The sequence below is a fragment of the Strongylocentrotus purpuratus genome, unplaced genomic scaffold (assembly GCF_000002235.5).
Source record: "Strongylocentrotus purpuratus isolate Spur 01 unplaced genomic scaffold, Spur_5.0 spur5_contig_818, whole genome shotgun sequence".
NCBI classification, from domain to species: domain Eukaryota; kingdom Metazoa; phylum Echinodermata; class Echinoidea; order Camarodonta; family Strongylocentrotidae; genus Strongylocentrotus; species Strongylocentrotus purpuratus.
Genome location: NW_022145522.1, coordinates 4205 through 20348, shown reverse-complemented (window position 1 = coordinate 20348; position 16144 = coordinate 4205). Strand labels below are relative to the sequence as shown.

Genomic DNA, 16144 nt, shown 5'->3' with positions numbered 1-16144 from the left:
AGTAGACTAGACAGCAACTCATCTGCTTGAAGCCAGAATGGCATTAATACTTGTACAATGATAGCAGTTGATGCCTTCTGACTCCAAACAAAGTGTCAAATGTCAATGGAAAATTTTGAATAGGTTTTTCCAGAAATTACACAAAACAAAACAAGAAACAAAATTCTGGCAATTTACGAGTGGTAATGAGCATACGGGACAAATGTTCCTTTTGCCAAAAGATGTCTAGCACACATTGAGAAAATACCGGTATCTGGTTTATAAAGAAGAAGAAAAAAACGTATTTATCTTCTAAAATTGTCAACTGTGTGTTATACAACAAAATGCCGCACACATAGATAGGGTATTAGCCCTATCACTACTGCACATGTTTTGTCTTAACAAATCTGTACACTATCTAAAATCACAGAAATACATGTAGTTGTGACTTTATGAAAGGCTTTTTCTCGACATGATTCAATAAATCAATTCAACAACAAAAGTGAGGCACCATCGCTACACATACAATAGAATGCATCCAAGAGAGAAAGAGAAAAAGGGGAAAGGAATTTTGATAAAATATAAATATATGAAAATAAATATTATGCGATAGCAACTTATGCCTCTGATTGCTCTTAAGTGACTACACTACAGTATGAAAATGACATCTTCAAAAATGATTACTTGAATTACTACAAAATTAAAACTACTTTAATACTACAAACAATGTATTCGACTACCGGTATACACTTCCAAGTTTATTGCCTATTTCCTATGAATCAAAAGGAAAAAAGATATACACTTATACAAAACTCTATCAGGCAAAGGTCACTTACACCTAAAAGTGTCATTTACAAGAAAATATATAGATGTCTGTATTTGTGAGAGATACGTCTACACGTATATCAAGGCTTAAAAACTGATTAAAAATGTTTTACAGTTTACAAATAAGACACAGATACTTCTTTGGGAAAATACAAGCACATCTAAGTTCTTCAATTTTGTATTCTAAAATGACTGAATACTGGTAAATTTCTATTTTATTCAAATCAAACTTTATATGTAGTTTTTCTCGAAGATTCTTGCATGAAGATGGCGCAGTTTAAAGGTCAAAGAAGTACACTAAAAGGTTTGTCAATTGGGGATGTCAATAAAAGGAGGGGGATTGTCAACATTACTGCCTTCAAGTGTAGACTTCTTAGCCCTGTTGGCCCATCACACAAATTGTTTTCAAAGTTTGACACCCCCTTTCCATAACGTATTTCAAGTGGTAAGCTGCAATGATATATTATGTACAGCATACGTCACAAAACAAGACACTTTATACATTTATCAATCCAAGAGACAATGTATGAAGGCACAGAAACAGAGCTGTCTAAAGAGGCTAACATCTAGTGCATGCATGTACTCATAAATAGAGATTTATGCAAATTAATAAATCAATCTAGATGGGCGAATTCCTCTCTCTCTCAAATCTCTTTGAGATAATCCCACAACTCTTTCATAATTGATCGCATAATTTATGTGCCTTGCAAAATAAAATAATTAAAAAAGGGCAATAGCTACACATCTACAGTGTATATTCATTCTTCTTACTTGATTGGTAGATGATGAGCAGCCGAAACATAGAATTAACACCACATAAGAAAACAATACAAAAAATATAGAAGTGAGAGCATAAAATGTAATTGGTCAATAAATCAGGAGGTAAAAAAAGAGGTATTCTAATACAAGCAAAAATACAAAACAATAAATTAAATGTTTTAGCAATATTTTGGCTACTGTGTTAAGATACCATGTACATGAGTAACAAAATATTTGGCAAATTAGCACAATGTATTGATAAAGCTCATGGTGAGAAATTAATTTCAAAAGATATTTAAGGAAATTCATCTGGTATTATCATAAGAGCAAGAATCTTTCAAACATAGTCTTTCTACTTGACTTTGCAAATTAAAAATTCAAGGTTATACATCCTGCTGTAAAATATCTCTATGCCTCTATTCAGATTGGTGAAATGCACCTATACAAATATCTTCCAGTCCACCCAATTGCTCCAATCGCTTACAGAATGTAGATTACAGCACCATAACAAAAGCTGTAGTGACTCTATACATCCATGCATTCCCACAAATCATTCAATTAAATATGAAGTCCAGGATAGCTCAGGCTTGAGTCTGTGGAAAATACCAAAACCAAATTGCATTTAACAGGCTAGTCAAAAAATCAATATTGATCTTGGCAATATAAACTCTTCGTTAAAAAGATGGTATAAAACAAATACTTCCTATCATTCAAAATTGAATATTTTCAAGAGAGGCTTTACTAAGAACAAATCACAGGGGGGAAGAATGCTACACATTGAGCTGTGGGCATCCATATATTAACATTTAATATTTTCAATGATGTGTTTGTTGGAGTAGAGGTACATCAATCTTGGATAGATTCCTATAAAGATATCATTCATACCAAACAGTGCTCTCCTGCTGAGTACAACAGTGATAATGTGAATGGCGATGAAATAATGCATTACACTCATATATGTAAAGGCTACCGATATGTAATGACATGAAGAACATTGTGATTAATGATAAGGAAGATATTTTTGGTCATAACAGATATTTATCAAATTGATTTTTGTTGCTGATATTGACAAGTCTAACAATCCTGATGATGATATTAATGACAATGATGATGATAATTTAATGACGCCGACAACGACGACGACGACGACGATGATGATGATGATGATGATGAAGATGATGATAAAGTCGTGATAATGAAGTTTGAAGATTTTAAAGTTTTATTTATTCCACATTTTACATAGAAAAACAGTTTATATTCTATTCTTTTTTATAATGATATTCTTTTTTATAATGATATTCTTTTTTATAATGATATTCAAACCAACAAAATGACTTCATAGTGACTTGCAAGATATTAATTAGAGCCATGTTTATAATAACAGTACATTGGAGATTGATTATCATGGAAAGCACAACTCTTAATCACGATTGGGTGATTTCAACCATGCATTCATTAATACCAATACTGACAATAATGGTCGTATGAGTCATGGCATCAGCAACATCCCCTATCATAATAGCAAGGGCAAGAGGATCACTTTCATAATGAAAGAGATATTGATTCATTACCATACCAAGGCTAGTGATAGCTCAGTAATTCCTCTGTGTGCTGCGTGCGATTCTTCATTGCCTTCCACCAATGATGTAATGCGCATCACCTTGCAATGGCTTCCTACTAGCAATCTACATAGGTATTTCTTTCCACTCTCTTATCTTTTCTCTGTAAGATCTGTAGGATTCTTCGGTATGCTCTTCCGTTGATACCGATGCTACATCCCTTTGTAATGAAGGTACATGTACGTACTTGCCATCTCAATGTCTTTCAGTCACTTTTAAGGCAACAATGATCCTTCTCAACATGATCAGGCAGCTGCTTCGCATGCTTTCCTGAATAATGAATATGCCCATGCTATCGCTGTGGACATCAACGACAACCCTGCATGCGATATCACTCTAACCAGTCATCCTGATCGTTCAGTAACGATCGTACATCGATCACCTCCGCCTTTGACGAAACAAAACTCAGACATCATCGGTAGACTTCCAAGATGGATTCCTCTTCCATCCTGTCAGTCAGAATACTGTTCTTTTTATCAAGGTACTTCTTCTGATGTGTCCCTTTAAGAAGGTTTCATTTCATGGCAGCTGCTCTTGATGAGATCACCAGTCTGTCTCAAGTTTCTTTGGTACTATAACTGGGTTACTCGAGTCCACTCAAAATTGTCAACCTGTAGAAGTACAAAAGCAAACAGTGAATAATTTTAGCTACGCTTTTCAGGTCTGAGATGGTAAACTGCCAAAGCATTTTTATTTATAATGACATGGGTGTAGTATGCTTCACATTCCTATATCTTAAAAAACACACGTAGGTCTGTTAATGCACGCAGTTGCCATCCAATTACACATGTATTTTTTACAATGGTTTTCCAGAGCTCATATCTGAATGAGCCTTACTGGTGTAAGTCCAAAAGAAGTAGAGAGAGAGTACACAACATTGATAACTAAAGTGACTCGGAACATTGCCTCAGATGCTGAAACAAAATCCTGGATTCAGCTCATGCTGCAATCATAATTATAAACCTTTAGGTCAGTCAGGAATCCCATGACTTTTACAAGCCGATCGCCTGTCTGATTATTAAAATATTTATGATTGTAAATCGAAATCAAATTTTGCGTTGTCATAACACTAGTCTATTGGGGAAAACGAGTATGGTAAAACCGCACACTCAACCGGTCAAGAGGCACTTCATGATCATTTTGAAGCGCAATTTATTTAGGGCTTCAATATTACACCATATCACAGACACTGATAACACGTAGGGCCGTGCATCTCTGATTTAACATTATTATACGATGCCTTTAATAACAGATAAGAGATTCATAACAAAGCCAACTAAAATGAATTGCCTAAGAGCTAAAATGATGACCCTCACATAAATATCTCACTGCAATCATTGATTAGGGGCCATACTTCTTTACTCATTTCGGAGTAATTATTCTGAAGTTGACCTCAAAATATTTAAAAAATCTGGGGATATTTAGGGTTAATTGAAAATTCTGCTAACTACAAACTTTTCTTTGATTTGACAAAAATTCATAGAACTCTTGAAGATACTCACAGTAAAGTCACATGGTATCTTATCATAGAGAAACTCCCTGCCCTTCTTGTTGGTTGACTTCCTAGCTAAAGTCCTGGGTAACCTTCTCTTCAGGTAGTCTTTGGGGGTGATCTCCCGTCGTACCAACTGCTCCAATGAGATGTTCTTGATGAAATCTAGATGGACGATCTCCCCTAAGGATTGCAGTCTGTCATTGGGGTCTTTCCTGAGTAACTGTAGACAGGAACACAAAGGAAGAGCAAGGTGATAATAATAATATCAGTAATAATATTGGTTATTTGTTTAGTGCTCATATCAACCACACCAGGGGGTGTTTCAAAAAGATCCTAAGTCAAACTTAACTCTAAGTTGGATTTAACAATTATGGAAAGCCATCAGCATCTTTGAAAATATTTTGCAAGAGTTACTTTAAAAGGCATAAAACGTTGATTCACATCATTCATATTTTCTATTATCAAGGAGATTTCATGTTCTTGACGTGGAATTTATGAAAAGTCTAAAATACATGAATTTTTGCTTTTGAATATATTATATTTTAAGCCGACAAATGGCTCTCCATAACTTTTAAGTCCAACTTAGAGTTAAGTTTGACTTAGGATCTTTGTGAAACACCCCCCAGTAATAATATTGGATATTTGTTTAGTGCTCATACCAACTACACAAGGTCTACCAAATGTGGTGCTCACATCCTATCAGGTACCCAGTTACATCTGGGTGGAGAGTGGCAAATGTAGATTAATGTCTTGCTAAAGGACATTACATCTTGTCTGCAGGAGTGTTCAGTTTAGGCTAACACATCTTACAATCTAAAAGAACATGTTCCCCTGAGCAGAATTGAGGGAGAGAGAAGGTAAAAGAAAGGGAAACAAGGGGGGGGGGGCACAGATGAAATTATTAGAGCACTAGGAAAGAAAATACAAATACAAATAAAGGGGGAAAAGAAAAGAAAAATAAAGGGGGAAAAGGAAGAAACAAAATAAAGGGGGGAAACAAAATAAAAATAAGGGGGGGGGGGGGGAAGAAATAAAAATAAAGGGGGAAAAGAGATATGGGGGAAAGGGAAGAGAAAGGTAAACAAATGAAGAGGTGATGGGGAATAAGACTCAGGATCTAATCAAGAGAAATCTGACTCACCCTATCCAGAGCATCACAAGCCTCACTGCTTATACTAGAAGGTAGAACGTATTTCTTGGCAAGAACTCTACTATACATAGTAAAATGTGTTTTAGCGCCATCTATAGGGTAACCGCCAGTCAGGAGTGTGTACATGATGATACCTAACGACCACCAGTCAACAGCATGTGTGTAGTTCTCCTCGTTTAGGATTTCTGGAGCTGGAGAAAAGATACAAAAATAAATGAAGATAAATATGCGTATTGGTGAAAAGAAATGTAAGAGTTTGAAGTATGATCATACAATAACTTGACAGTAATACCATTCTACACATGCTCCTGTACTTAGTCTCTCTCTATCCTCAATTCTGATTTCTGAAGCTTACCATAAAAAAATACAAGAATATAAAAAGATAATTTAACGCGGAAATTTTTTTTTTTCTTACTGATTATTTGATTGCAGCTTGTCTTTGGAAAAAGGTTTAAGGACATGTCTCAACCCTTCTTTGTCCTAACAAAAAAAAAAAAAAAAAGAGGGCACTCGTGGCATGAAAAACAATTTTCAAACTCCACAACCATAAAATACACATTCCTAATTGAATGTAAATAATTTAGGAATCAAAATTTCAAGTTTCAATGACAATGTTCTTTATTGTGTTTATTAGATTAAATTGGAGTATTAGAGACAATAATAACTCATCTAATCTCTTTGGTCTATAGCTTTGCATTAAACCCTTTTCCTTTCTTACATGAAGCCGTTCTTTGAAATCTAACGCCACTATTTGGTCACACGTTCGCAACATTCTAGGGTTTCAGGTTTCCCAAGGGCTTTGAAACTATTATTACCATGAACAGGCAAGCAGCCAAGACATGGAGCTCTTTTAATCAACACTGGGAAACAGTACACCATGGTATGATCACAGCAACCGCTTGATATAGCACCTGGCAAGGGTTCAAACCCCACACTGACACCCAAGCGCCTGCTGGAAATGCAAAAGGCCATCAACCACATAGAATTATACTTGCTAGATACGTAAAATCCAAATAACAACTGGCAATAACAGTTGAGTGTACATTAGAAGAAGTATGTGTATGCTTTGAAAATGCTCCTTATTATTCAATTAAAGACAATGAAGAAGAAAAAAGAAGTGAGTACGATGGAACAACAAACAATTTTGCGGTGGATAACATCAAAAGAGCTCTGGAACATTTTTTTTTAAAGATCTAGGGGAAAGAGTGATGAAATCATCATATCCAATGTAAATATTACTTTCATGAGAGTATATCTTAGCCTGGAGAGATATTACATTACTTGTAACCCATTAAATCCAATTAGATTTTGGAAAAACACACATCTTCCATAGACCCCAGCTCAAGTCATCCCAGGCTTAGTATGTTATGAGTTAAAAGAGTACCGGTATGTAACTAAGCAAGACAACTCAAGGTTCTCACTAAATGTGACAATCATTCATACATCAGTCAAACATGGGGGGGGGGGGGGGGGACGGGAGGGGGGCAAGGAAATTGTCATGACCCCATCATGTGAGATGTATTTCCATTTAAATGCAATCAAGGTTCAGGGCTCTCTGTTAATATAAAAAGAAAACACAAACTTGGAAGATTTTCGTCAAATTAGGAATGAAGTTTGTGTGAATGCTCCTTTTGAGGCTGACAAAAGGAGTGAGAATAAGGACTAGTGTGAGTGAGCCCTGACGCTCATGTTACTCTTGGCCTGCAGAGATATTACATATTAATGGGAATGCATGCTCACTTAACAGCAAGAATGTTTCCCACCAAGATGAAGGGTAACATTAAACCCTCCCCTCGGGTACAGAGTGATTGTGATTTTAAAGTTTAAAGGTAATGTGTGGATTTATGCATCTGAATATCTCGCACCAACTCATAATTTTTTTAAAGGTACTATCTAAATTAATTTTGAAAATACATGATTAAAAAGTCAAGCGATTGGACTAAGATTATGGGAAGTGACAAAGGTATGAAATTCCTTGGAAAGTATTTCTAAACTTTTTGATAATTAATAATTATTAATTTCCCATTCACTAAAATATTGATCATATTCTTAAAGTTGTCTGTTTTATTTTCTTGTATTTCATGATAAAATGATTTCAAAACAATTCAACCAATTTCTCAATCATTTTACAATAATAAATAGCACCTTTAAAGAATGATTCTAAAAGCTTTGCATCACATATCAATTTTGAAAATCATAGCTTGGAATGTAAGAAATTGTAAGATTAATATTGAGTTCTAGAAGAACAGACTTTGCATTTTAGCTGCAAATATAATGTACAGCATTTGAATACCAGCACCATGTCTGTATAAAGAGATTTTGCTTTTAGGTCAAAATGCAATGTAAAATATTGTAACCTTAGATGAATAATAGTAGAGAAAGGCTGAAATAGAAGCGAATGGAAGAAAGAGGGAAAGAGCACTGAGATTAGGGAGATGAGACTGACAAAACTATAGATCAGAGACAGAGAGAGAGAGAGAGAGAGGGAGAGAGAGTCAGACAGACAGATAAAGAGAGAGAGAGAGAGACAGACAGACAGACAGAGAGAGAGAGAGAGAGAGAGAGACAGACAGAGAGAGAGAGAGAGAGGACATTAAGGACACTAGACTCTGAGTGAATAAATGAAATTTAGAGAGATCTGCAAATATTGTTCCCTTTGGTGAATATTTACAACTGTACTATCCAGGTCAAATGCATTAGCTAATGAATCTGGTGGGACACACAACATAATGAATTCAACAATATGTTGCTCCTCTCTCACAAGTTCAGTCATTTATTTGGGTTTGCAATCAATAATCAATTTGCTGATGACAATTTCCAAGTATCTGCATTGATCAGATCACATGAATGTTATTATACCAAGCAAAGATCAACATTAATTCAAACATTTGTTTGCCTGGTCATATTTTTTCCACTTTTCAGTGTGCGTCTTTTCTGCAAGTTTTGGAATTTGTCTCGTTAGACTATTTAAAGGTCAAATAAATGTTTAACAATTGAGATTAATTTCTTAGATTTCTTCTCTGGAATATTTTCATTTACCAGAAGTAAGAAATACATTTTAAAAACAATTGAGTACATGAACGAAATGAGAATGATTTGTAAAAATATTTTTTATGACAAGTTTAATCAGAAGATCTCAAAAGTACCTACAAATAAACAATCCAATTCATGATCAACACATCAAGTAAAAAATAACTTCTTCAATATCTCTCAGAATAGTTTCATTTACCAGAGCTGAAGATTTCCTTTAAAAAGACATGACGAGAAATGAATCACCTCACCTGCACACACAGACCACAGTCATCATCTCAACATGAATCATGCAGTGATAATTGGATTGCATCACCTATCATGTATCAAGGGGTTACCAATAGTACTGTGTTCATACAATGTATAGGTATCGTTCTAGCATTGGTCATTACAAGAAATTGGAGTGTATCATCTGTATAATGGGTATGTATCACATGTATGTTAAAGCTGATCTAAAATTTCAATAATTCATCATTTTCTGGTTGCTTACATGTATCATTTTTTTTGTTAAACTCCACCAATCTGTTTCTCTGATTATTCTGCTCTCTTTCAAAGCAGCAAGCTAACACAGCTGGATTTCCTCTCCATGTAACATACAACATTCCTGAATAGCTGAATGATATGTAGAATCTCTGGGCAGACAGACAGACAATCTCTTCTCTATCATCCATTACAAAGAATGAGAAAGTGCTCCATACTCTGTCATGAATCAGAGATAAAGGTCTGACGTTGAAATAATGATCAATGCACACCGGGGGAAATAGTCAAAGAACATTGAGGGAAACATTCATCTCCTTTGAGTGAAAATATCTGTCACTTCAGAGACTCCTGATCAATTCAATAATATTCAGAGCGTCAGAGAATGTCTTTTCTATCACCCATTAAATAGGTGCCCCTACTCCATCATGATTTAGAGATAATGGTCTGATGGTGAAATATTGATCCAAGTGCACCTGGGAAAATTTTGACAGAACATTAAAGGTAATAATTCAACATTTCTAAGTGAAAGGTTAATTCCATTCAGAAATCTACCAATAACATTTCTTTTATTCTAGAAAATTTCCAATAAATTATCCAGGGTTTTCTACAAGAAATTCCCACAATACAAACATTTTCATTTTCACTTGAAGAATGATTAGTTACACAATACCTTTAAATTAAAATAAAAGCTCGCCATTGTTACAATGGAAGGATATAACACCACTGAGCACTCTCTCTCTATCTCTCTCTCTCTCCCCTCCCCTCCCCTTCCCTTCCCTTCCCTCCCTCCCTCCCTCCCTCCCTCCCTCCCTCCCTCCCTCCCTCCCCTCCCTCCCTCCCTCCCTCCCTCCCTCCCTCCCTCCCTCCCTCCCTCCCTCCCTCCCTCCCTCCCTCCCTCCCTCCCTCTCTCCCCTCCCCTCCCCTTCCCTCCCTCCCTCTTTCTCTCTCTCCCTCCCTCCCTCCCTCCCTCCCTCCCTCCCTCCCTCCCTCCCTCCCTCCCTCCCTCCCTCCCTCCCTCCCTCCCTCTCTCCCCTCCCCTCCCCTTCCCTCCCTCCCTCTTTCTCTCTCTCCCTCCATCCCTCTCACTCACCAGCATCCACAGACAAGATAAACCAGGCCTAAGGCCTTTAAGTAGTATAATACATTAGCTGATTGCCAGGGGGACATATGAAGCATTAAGACATGGACTAGGTAATAGCAGCTGCTACTAAAAGGTGTATCTAGCTCAAGTGGCAAGGACGTTCAAAAGGTAGGAAGTTCGACAGGAAGAGAAGACGATTTGATGGAAAGAAAACATTCTAAAGATGCCCCTTTTTTCATCTTTTGACAGGACTTTTCTGTTTATTTCTCATGCTTTTATTGCTATTGCTAGATCTCCTACTACCACCACTACCTCCCATCTATACCACTACTGCTGCTACTGCTCTGCTGCTAAGTAATACTTCTTCTTCATTCACTAATGTGTTTCTTGGCATACCTATATCACTTTGAATAATATGATCAATACCTTTACTACATCAACAAAATCATTTCTTAATCTCATATTGTTTTCTCTTTCCATTCTTCGATGTCTTATTTTCCCACTCTTTTCTCTTTGATGTCATTTTTCCAATCTTTCCCCTTTCTGATTGTATCTCTCCTTGTTCATCTTCTTCCTGACACTACCAGAAATGTGTGACTTAACTTCTTCTATGACAACCTCATTCTGTTTTCTGTTAATAATACTTATGATAGTAATATTTATAAAGCGCTTAATAATGAGCTTTCTAAGCATTGTAATATTTTACCTGGCACTCTTCTTCTCTTCATCAATCTTCTCCACTCCCTTTCAACCCATCAAGCCCCTCACTCTTCCTCTACTTGACTTTACACAAAGATCCTTGTCACAAATGTATCTATCTGCTGGAGGGCTTTTTCACTTCCAAACCTCTCTCTTTCAAACAAAGAAAGAAAACCAAAGGACAAATGTTCTGTCAGTAAGGAATCAATTTGATGGATGAACAACTTCCTGGGAAATATTCTTGTCATTATTGATTAACCCTTTCAATACTGCCATAGCATTTTATGTTGTATAGATCCATATGATGTGTTACAAGAAGAAGATTCAAGAAGGACAAGATTAAACCTTTGAGTTATATCCTTTGTATATGATGCAGAATGTCACGACTAACCTATACTCTATTAGAGATCTTAAGGTAGCTGTACAGAAAGAGGTCTTGAGTGAATCGTAAATCGACAAGTCATGATTTCACAATATCCATCAAATCAAAGGTATGTCACAGTCATTTGACATATCCTGAACATTACTCCACCCATGTCTTGTAAAATGCTATGTCATTTTCATGTTACCCTGTACACCTGTATTCCCTCTTGGGTATTAACATTCATCATGAGTCTTTAAAGAGCTAAGGAGGGGATGAAGGGAATCTCTTCTCACCAAAGGACTGGATGGCAGGAAAGTCAAAAACTATTTTACATTTTTTTTTCTTGCGCTGCAGATGATATCCTCCATTTCTTTTTAATTTGCAAGATAAGTTTAGTTTGTCTTTCTGTCTCCATGTATATTTCCTGTTTCTATCACCATCTTCTTGATACTTCCATTCTTTGTTCTCTCTGTTTCTCTTTGATTCTCACAACTAGTCATCTCACATACATCTTATCTTATACTCATCCCCCTCCCCCTCCCCACTTTCTCCTAAAACCTTTTTTCTCTCTCTCTCTCTTCCTAATCATACTACTCCATCTCCCTCCATTAATTTTTTTCTTCCTTTATTCAATATCCCTTATGTCTCTGTCACTCTTCAGCTCATTCTCTTTCTCCATATCCCCCCCTCTCCACTCCTTCCCTCCCTCCCCGCCCCCTCCCCGCCCCCTCCCCCTCCCTTCCTCTCTCTTTCTCTCTCTCTCTCTCTCTCTCTCTCTCTCTCCCCACCTTCATCCATCTCTGTATCTTCACTCTCACCTATGCTCAATAACCTGGTATATGTGCTTGAATAACTAGCCACAGGCTAGAACATAGGAAATTTGCCCAATTTACAGCTAGCTACATGTAGCTCCCAAATAAGGTAATCATTTCATGCACCTCATTGCACGTATAGAATCTTCCACTCTATATCACACCATTTCTAGAAGGCCAATGATTATGAATGATTTTGATGTTGATTTGAGTTTGATGTTTTATCTCCACCATTGAAAATGAAGAACTTGAAGCAGACAAGTCAGGAACAGTTCCACACATCAGGAGCACTAACTTTAGAATTCTGAATTTTGTCACCCATGTGAAAATCATGTACTATGACCATGTGACACACTCTGATTCAAACACCATCTGTTTCATCATCAATATTTATAACACTTTAAAGTGTGCCATGTTATTCATCATATGATTACCTAATATAACATGTTTTTAAGTTCACATTACACACTGCGGATAAAATTGGTCTCCTCAGTGCCCCCTTCGAGTACTTGAATCAGAAATGCTATGTTTATAGATGTAACTGTTTGACTTTTCTGCTTACACAAGCTTTTTTTAAACTTTTATCAATACAAAATAAATATTTCCTTCACATTTTTCCAAAGCTAAACCACTCTCTGCTACCTTGTATCACTGATGAGAAGAATTGCTGTATGATACTCACAAAATACATTTAGGTATACCTACAAAACAATCCAGGTACCTACCCATGTACTGTAATGTGCCACATATCGTTGATGCCCGGTTTCCTTTCTTCATCCATTTTGAAAGGCCAAAGTCGGTCAGTTTGATGTGTCCCTCTTGGTCCAGCAGAATGTTCTCCATCTGACCAAACAAAACAGACAAGAAAATATGTTAGACTGACTTTGTTGTTTTTACCACAGCTCTTTTGATGTAAGAACTACTTTAGCTTTCCTCTCCAATGTTTTTACACTGCATGCAGTGATGCCACGCAAAACATCATACTGACAATTTACGTCAGACAATGCTAGACAATATTTACAGAAGTACTTTTTTTTTTGGGGGGGGGGTGATATAAGTTGTCCCGAGACATTTTATGCCTTTTAAAATAACTTTTACAAAATACTTTTGTAGGTGCTAACGGCTTTCCATAATTTTTAAGTCCAACTTAGAGATAAGTTGAACTTAGGATCTTTGTGAAACTCCCCCCCCCCCCCTGGAGTGTGAAATCTATAAAGAGACATGAGTACTATACAAGAAACCATGTTTATTACAGTCAAACCTGTCTATAGCGACCGCCCAAGGGAAACACAAAAAGTGGCCTTTGTAGACAGGTTCCTTTAGTACATGATTCAATGAGAAACCATTTAAGGGAAACAACAAATGTGGCCTTTGTAGACAGGTGGTCTTTGTAGACAGGTGGTCACTAAAGCAGGTTTGACTGTATTATCATTATCAATGGACATGAAATGGAAGTGAGATAGCTACAAGGGGTTGAACCCAAGAGGGATACCTTTAGGTCTCTGTATATGACACCAGCATTCTGAAGGTAGTCTAGCGCCATCGAGAGTTCCGCAATGAAGATGCAGACGGCCATCTCAGTGAAGACTCCTTCTAAGATCCATAGTGTGTAGAGATCACCATGGGTTGCAAACTCCATCACTGGAAGACAACATATGCACACAGAATAGACATTAACGCTTTCACTCTTAAACTATGTTAACAAACTCCACGACTGTAAGACAATATATGCAAACAGAGTAGACAGAATGCTCCCCAGGGAGTGGAGATTGTGCACACAGTGTGTGTGGGCAAGTATTGAATCCAATGACCGGGGTAATAGTATATCTGTAAAGCGCTTAGAGACATTTGTATTAAGCGCTATATAAAAGCGGAATTATTATTATTATTGTTATTAATGGTTTCACTCTTAAACTATGTTAACAAAAGTAACACAACTGGAAGAAAAAAACTTCCAAATTAAAAAGTTTTGCCTCTAAATAAATGGCAAGTGAGGAAGAGAAAAAAAAGGCCCCTAACAACACTCTCTTATCTGTGTGTGAAGCACAAAATGTCCTATTACGTTTCCTTTGCTTCATGGAGAAACTTGTTTTCCTGCATGTGCTATCAAAGTTGAAAATATTACGGAACTCTATATATTTTGTTTTGTTTTGTTTTCATCAAAGCATCTGAATAATGCTTACCTATATGTAAGTTGATTTTGCTCTGCCATGACTTGTATATCTGGATGATAAAAGGATGATGTCCCACCATGGCCTAGAGAAACAAGCAAACAAGATCAAAAGAAAAGATATTTAAAATAAAAGACTGCAAGCTAATAAAGATGAACAAGTGAGGAAGGTAAACAAAAACAAAACAGCAGTTAGAAATGAATTACCAATCTGACATCTGAAGAAGAAAAAAAGCTTTGTGAGATCGCCACCAAGAATACAAGTTTGTCTCTTTTAAAGATTAAGCACAAGACAAATCTGAAATGGAAAGGGTGTTCCCATATTATGGTGGCCCTGAAGGGACATCGCGAATAGACTAAATCGTGAAAAATATGCGATAAAATTCACGATATCGTCAATTTTATCGCATATTTTTCACGAAGAAATTCACGAAATTGACGATATCGTGAACTTTATCGTGAACTTTTCACGATGAAATTGACGATATCGTGAATTTTATCGTGAAAAGTTCACGATATAAAGTTCACGATATCGTCAATTTTATCGTGTACTCTATCGTGTACTCTATCGTGTACTCTCCTGACGGGCGCTTCGTAAACAAAACCAGCCCTAGCTGGGGGAGACAGAGAGAAGGAAAAAAGGGAAAGGGAAAGAGAAGATAAAAGGAAAGAAAGAATAATAAGAAGAAAAGAGGGAAACGGGGGAGGGGGCGAAGGGCTCTTGCCTCCTCCTCACTCCCCCCCCCCCCCCTCCCCGCCAAAAAATAAATCAGAGAGAGAGAGAGAGAAGGGAAAGGGAAAGGGAAAGAGAAGATAAAAGGAAAGAAAGAAGAGGAAGAAGAAGAAAAGAGGAAAACGGGGGAAGGGCGAAGGACTCTTGCCCCCCCCTCCCCCCGCCAAAAAATAAATCAGAGAGAGAGAGAGAAGGGAAAGGGAAAGGGAAAGAGAAGATAAAAGGAAAGAAAGAAGAGGAAGAAGAAGAAAAGAGGGAAACGGGGGCAAAGGGCTTTTGCCTCGTCCCCCGCCCCCGCCAAAAAATAAAATGAGAGAGAGAGAGAGAGAAGGAAAGGGAAAGAGAAGAAAGAAAGAGAAAAACGAAAAAGAGGGAGAATAGGAAAGAAAGGAAAAGAAAGAAAAGAAAGGAGGCAAGAGCCCTTTGCCCTTCTTTCCCTCTTTTCTTATTCTTTTTCCTCTTCTTTCTTTCCTTTTATATTTTCTTTCCCTCTCCCTTCTCTTTCCCTTTATGGCGGGAGGGGGGAGGGGGAGGTAAGAGCCTTTCGCCCTTCCCCCGTTTCCCTCTTTCCGTCTTCTTCTTCTTTCTTTCCTTTTATATTTTCATTCCCTTTCCCTTTCCCTTCTCTCTATCTCTCTCTCTCTCTCCTATTTATTTGTTGGCGCGGGAGGGGGGAGGAGGCAAGAGCCCCTCTTTTCTTCTTATTCTTCTTCCTTTCCTTTTTTATTCTCTTTCCCTTTCCCTTCTCTCTCTCTCTCTCTTATTTATTTTTTGGGCGGGGGGATGCAAGAGCCCTTCGCCCCCGTTTCCCTCTTTTCTTCTTCTTCTTCCTCTTCTTTCTTTCCTTTTATCTTCTCTTTCCCTTTCCCTTTCCCTTCTCTCTCTATCTCTTATTTATTTTTTTGGCGGGGGGTGGGGAGGGAGGAGGCAAGAGCCCTTCGCCCTTCC

The 16144-nt window shown here is 37.2% G+C and overlaps 1 protein-coding gene across 1 annotated transcript; it reads right to left on the bottom strand.

Annotated features, from left to right (window-relative positions):
• Positions 1-2860: 2860 nt before the first annotated feature.
• Positions 2861-14575, bottom strand: LOC764654 (ribosomal protein S6 kinase 2 alpha-like). Its single transcript, XM_030980179.1, has 6 exons — positions 14477-14575; positions 13786-13934; positions 13019-13136; positions 5819-6018; positions 4685-4897; positions 2861-3793 (listed from the first exon to the last, which is right to left on the bottom strand). The coding sequence occupies exons 1-6, from the start codon at positions 14544-14546 to the stop codon at positions 3755-3757; spliced, it is 789 nt and encodes a 262-aa protein (XP_030836039.1). The 5' UTR covers positions 14547-14575; the 3' UTR covers positions 2861-3754.
• Between the last annotated feature and the right edge of the window lie 1569 nt (positions 14576-16144).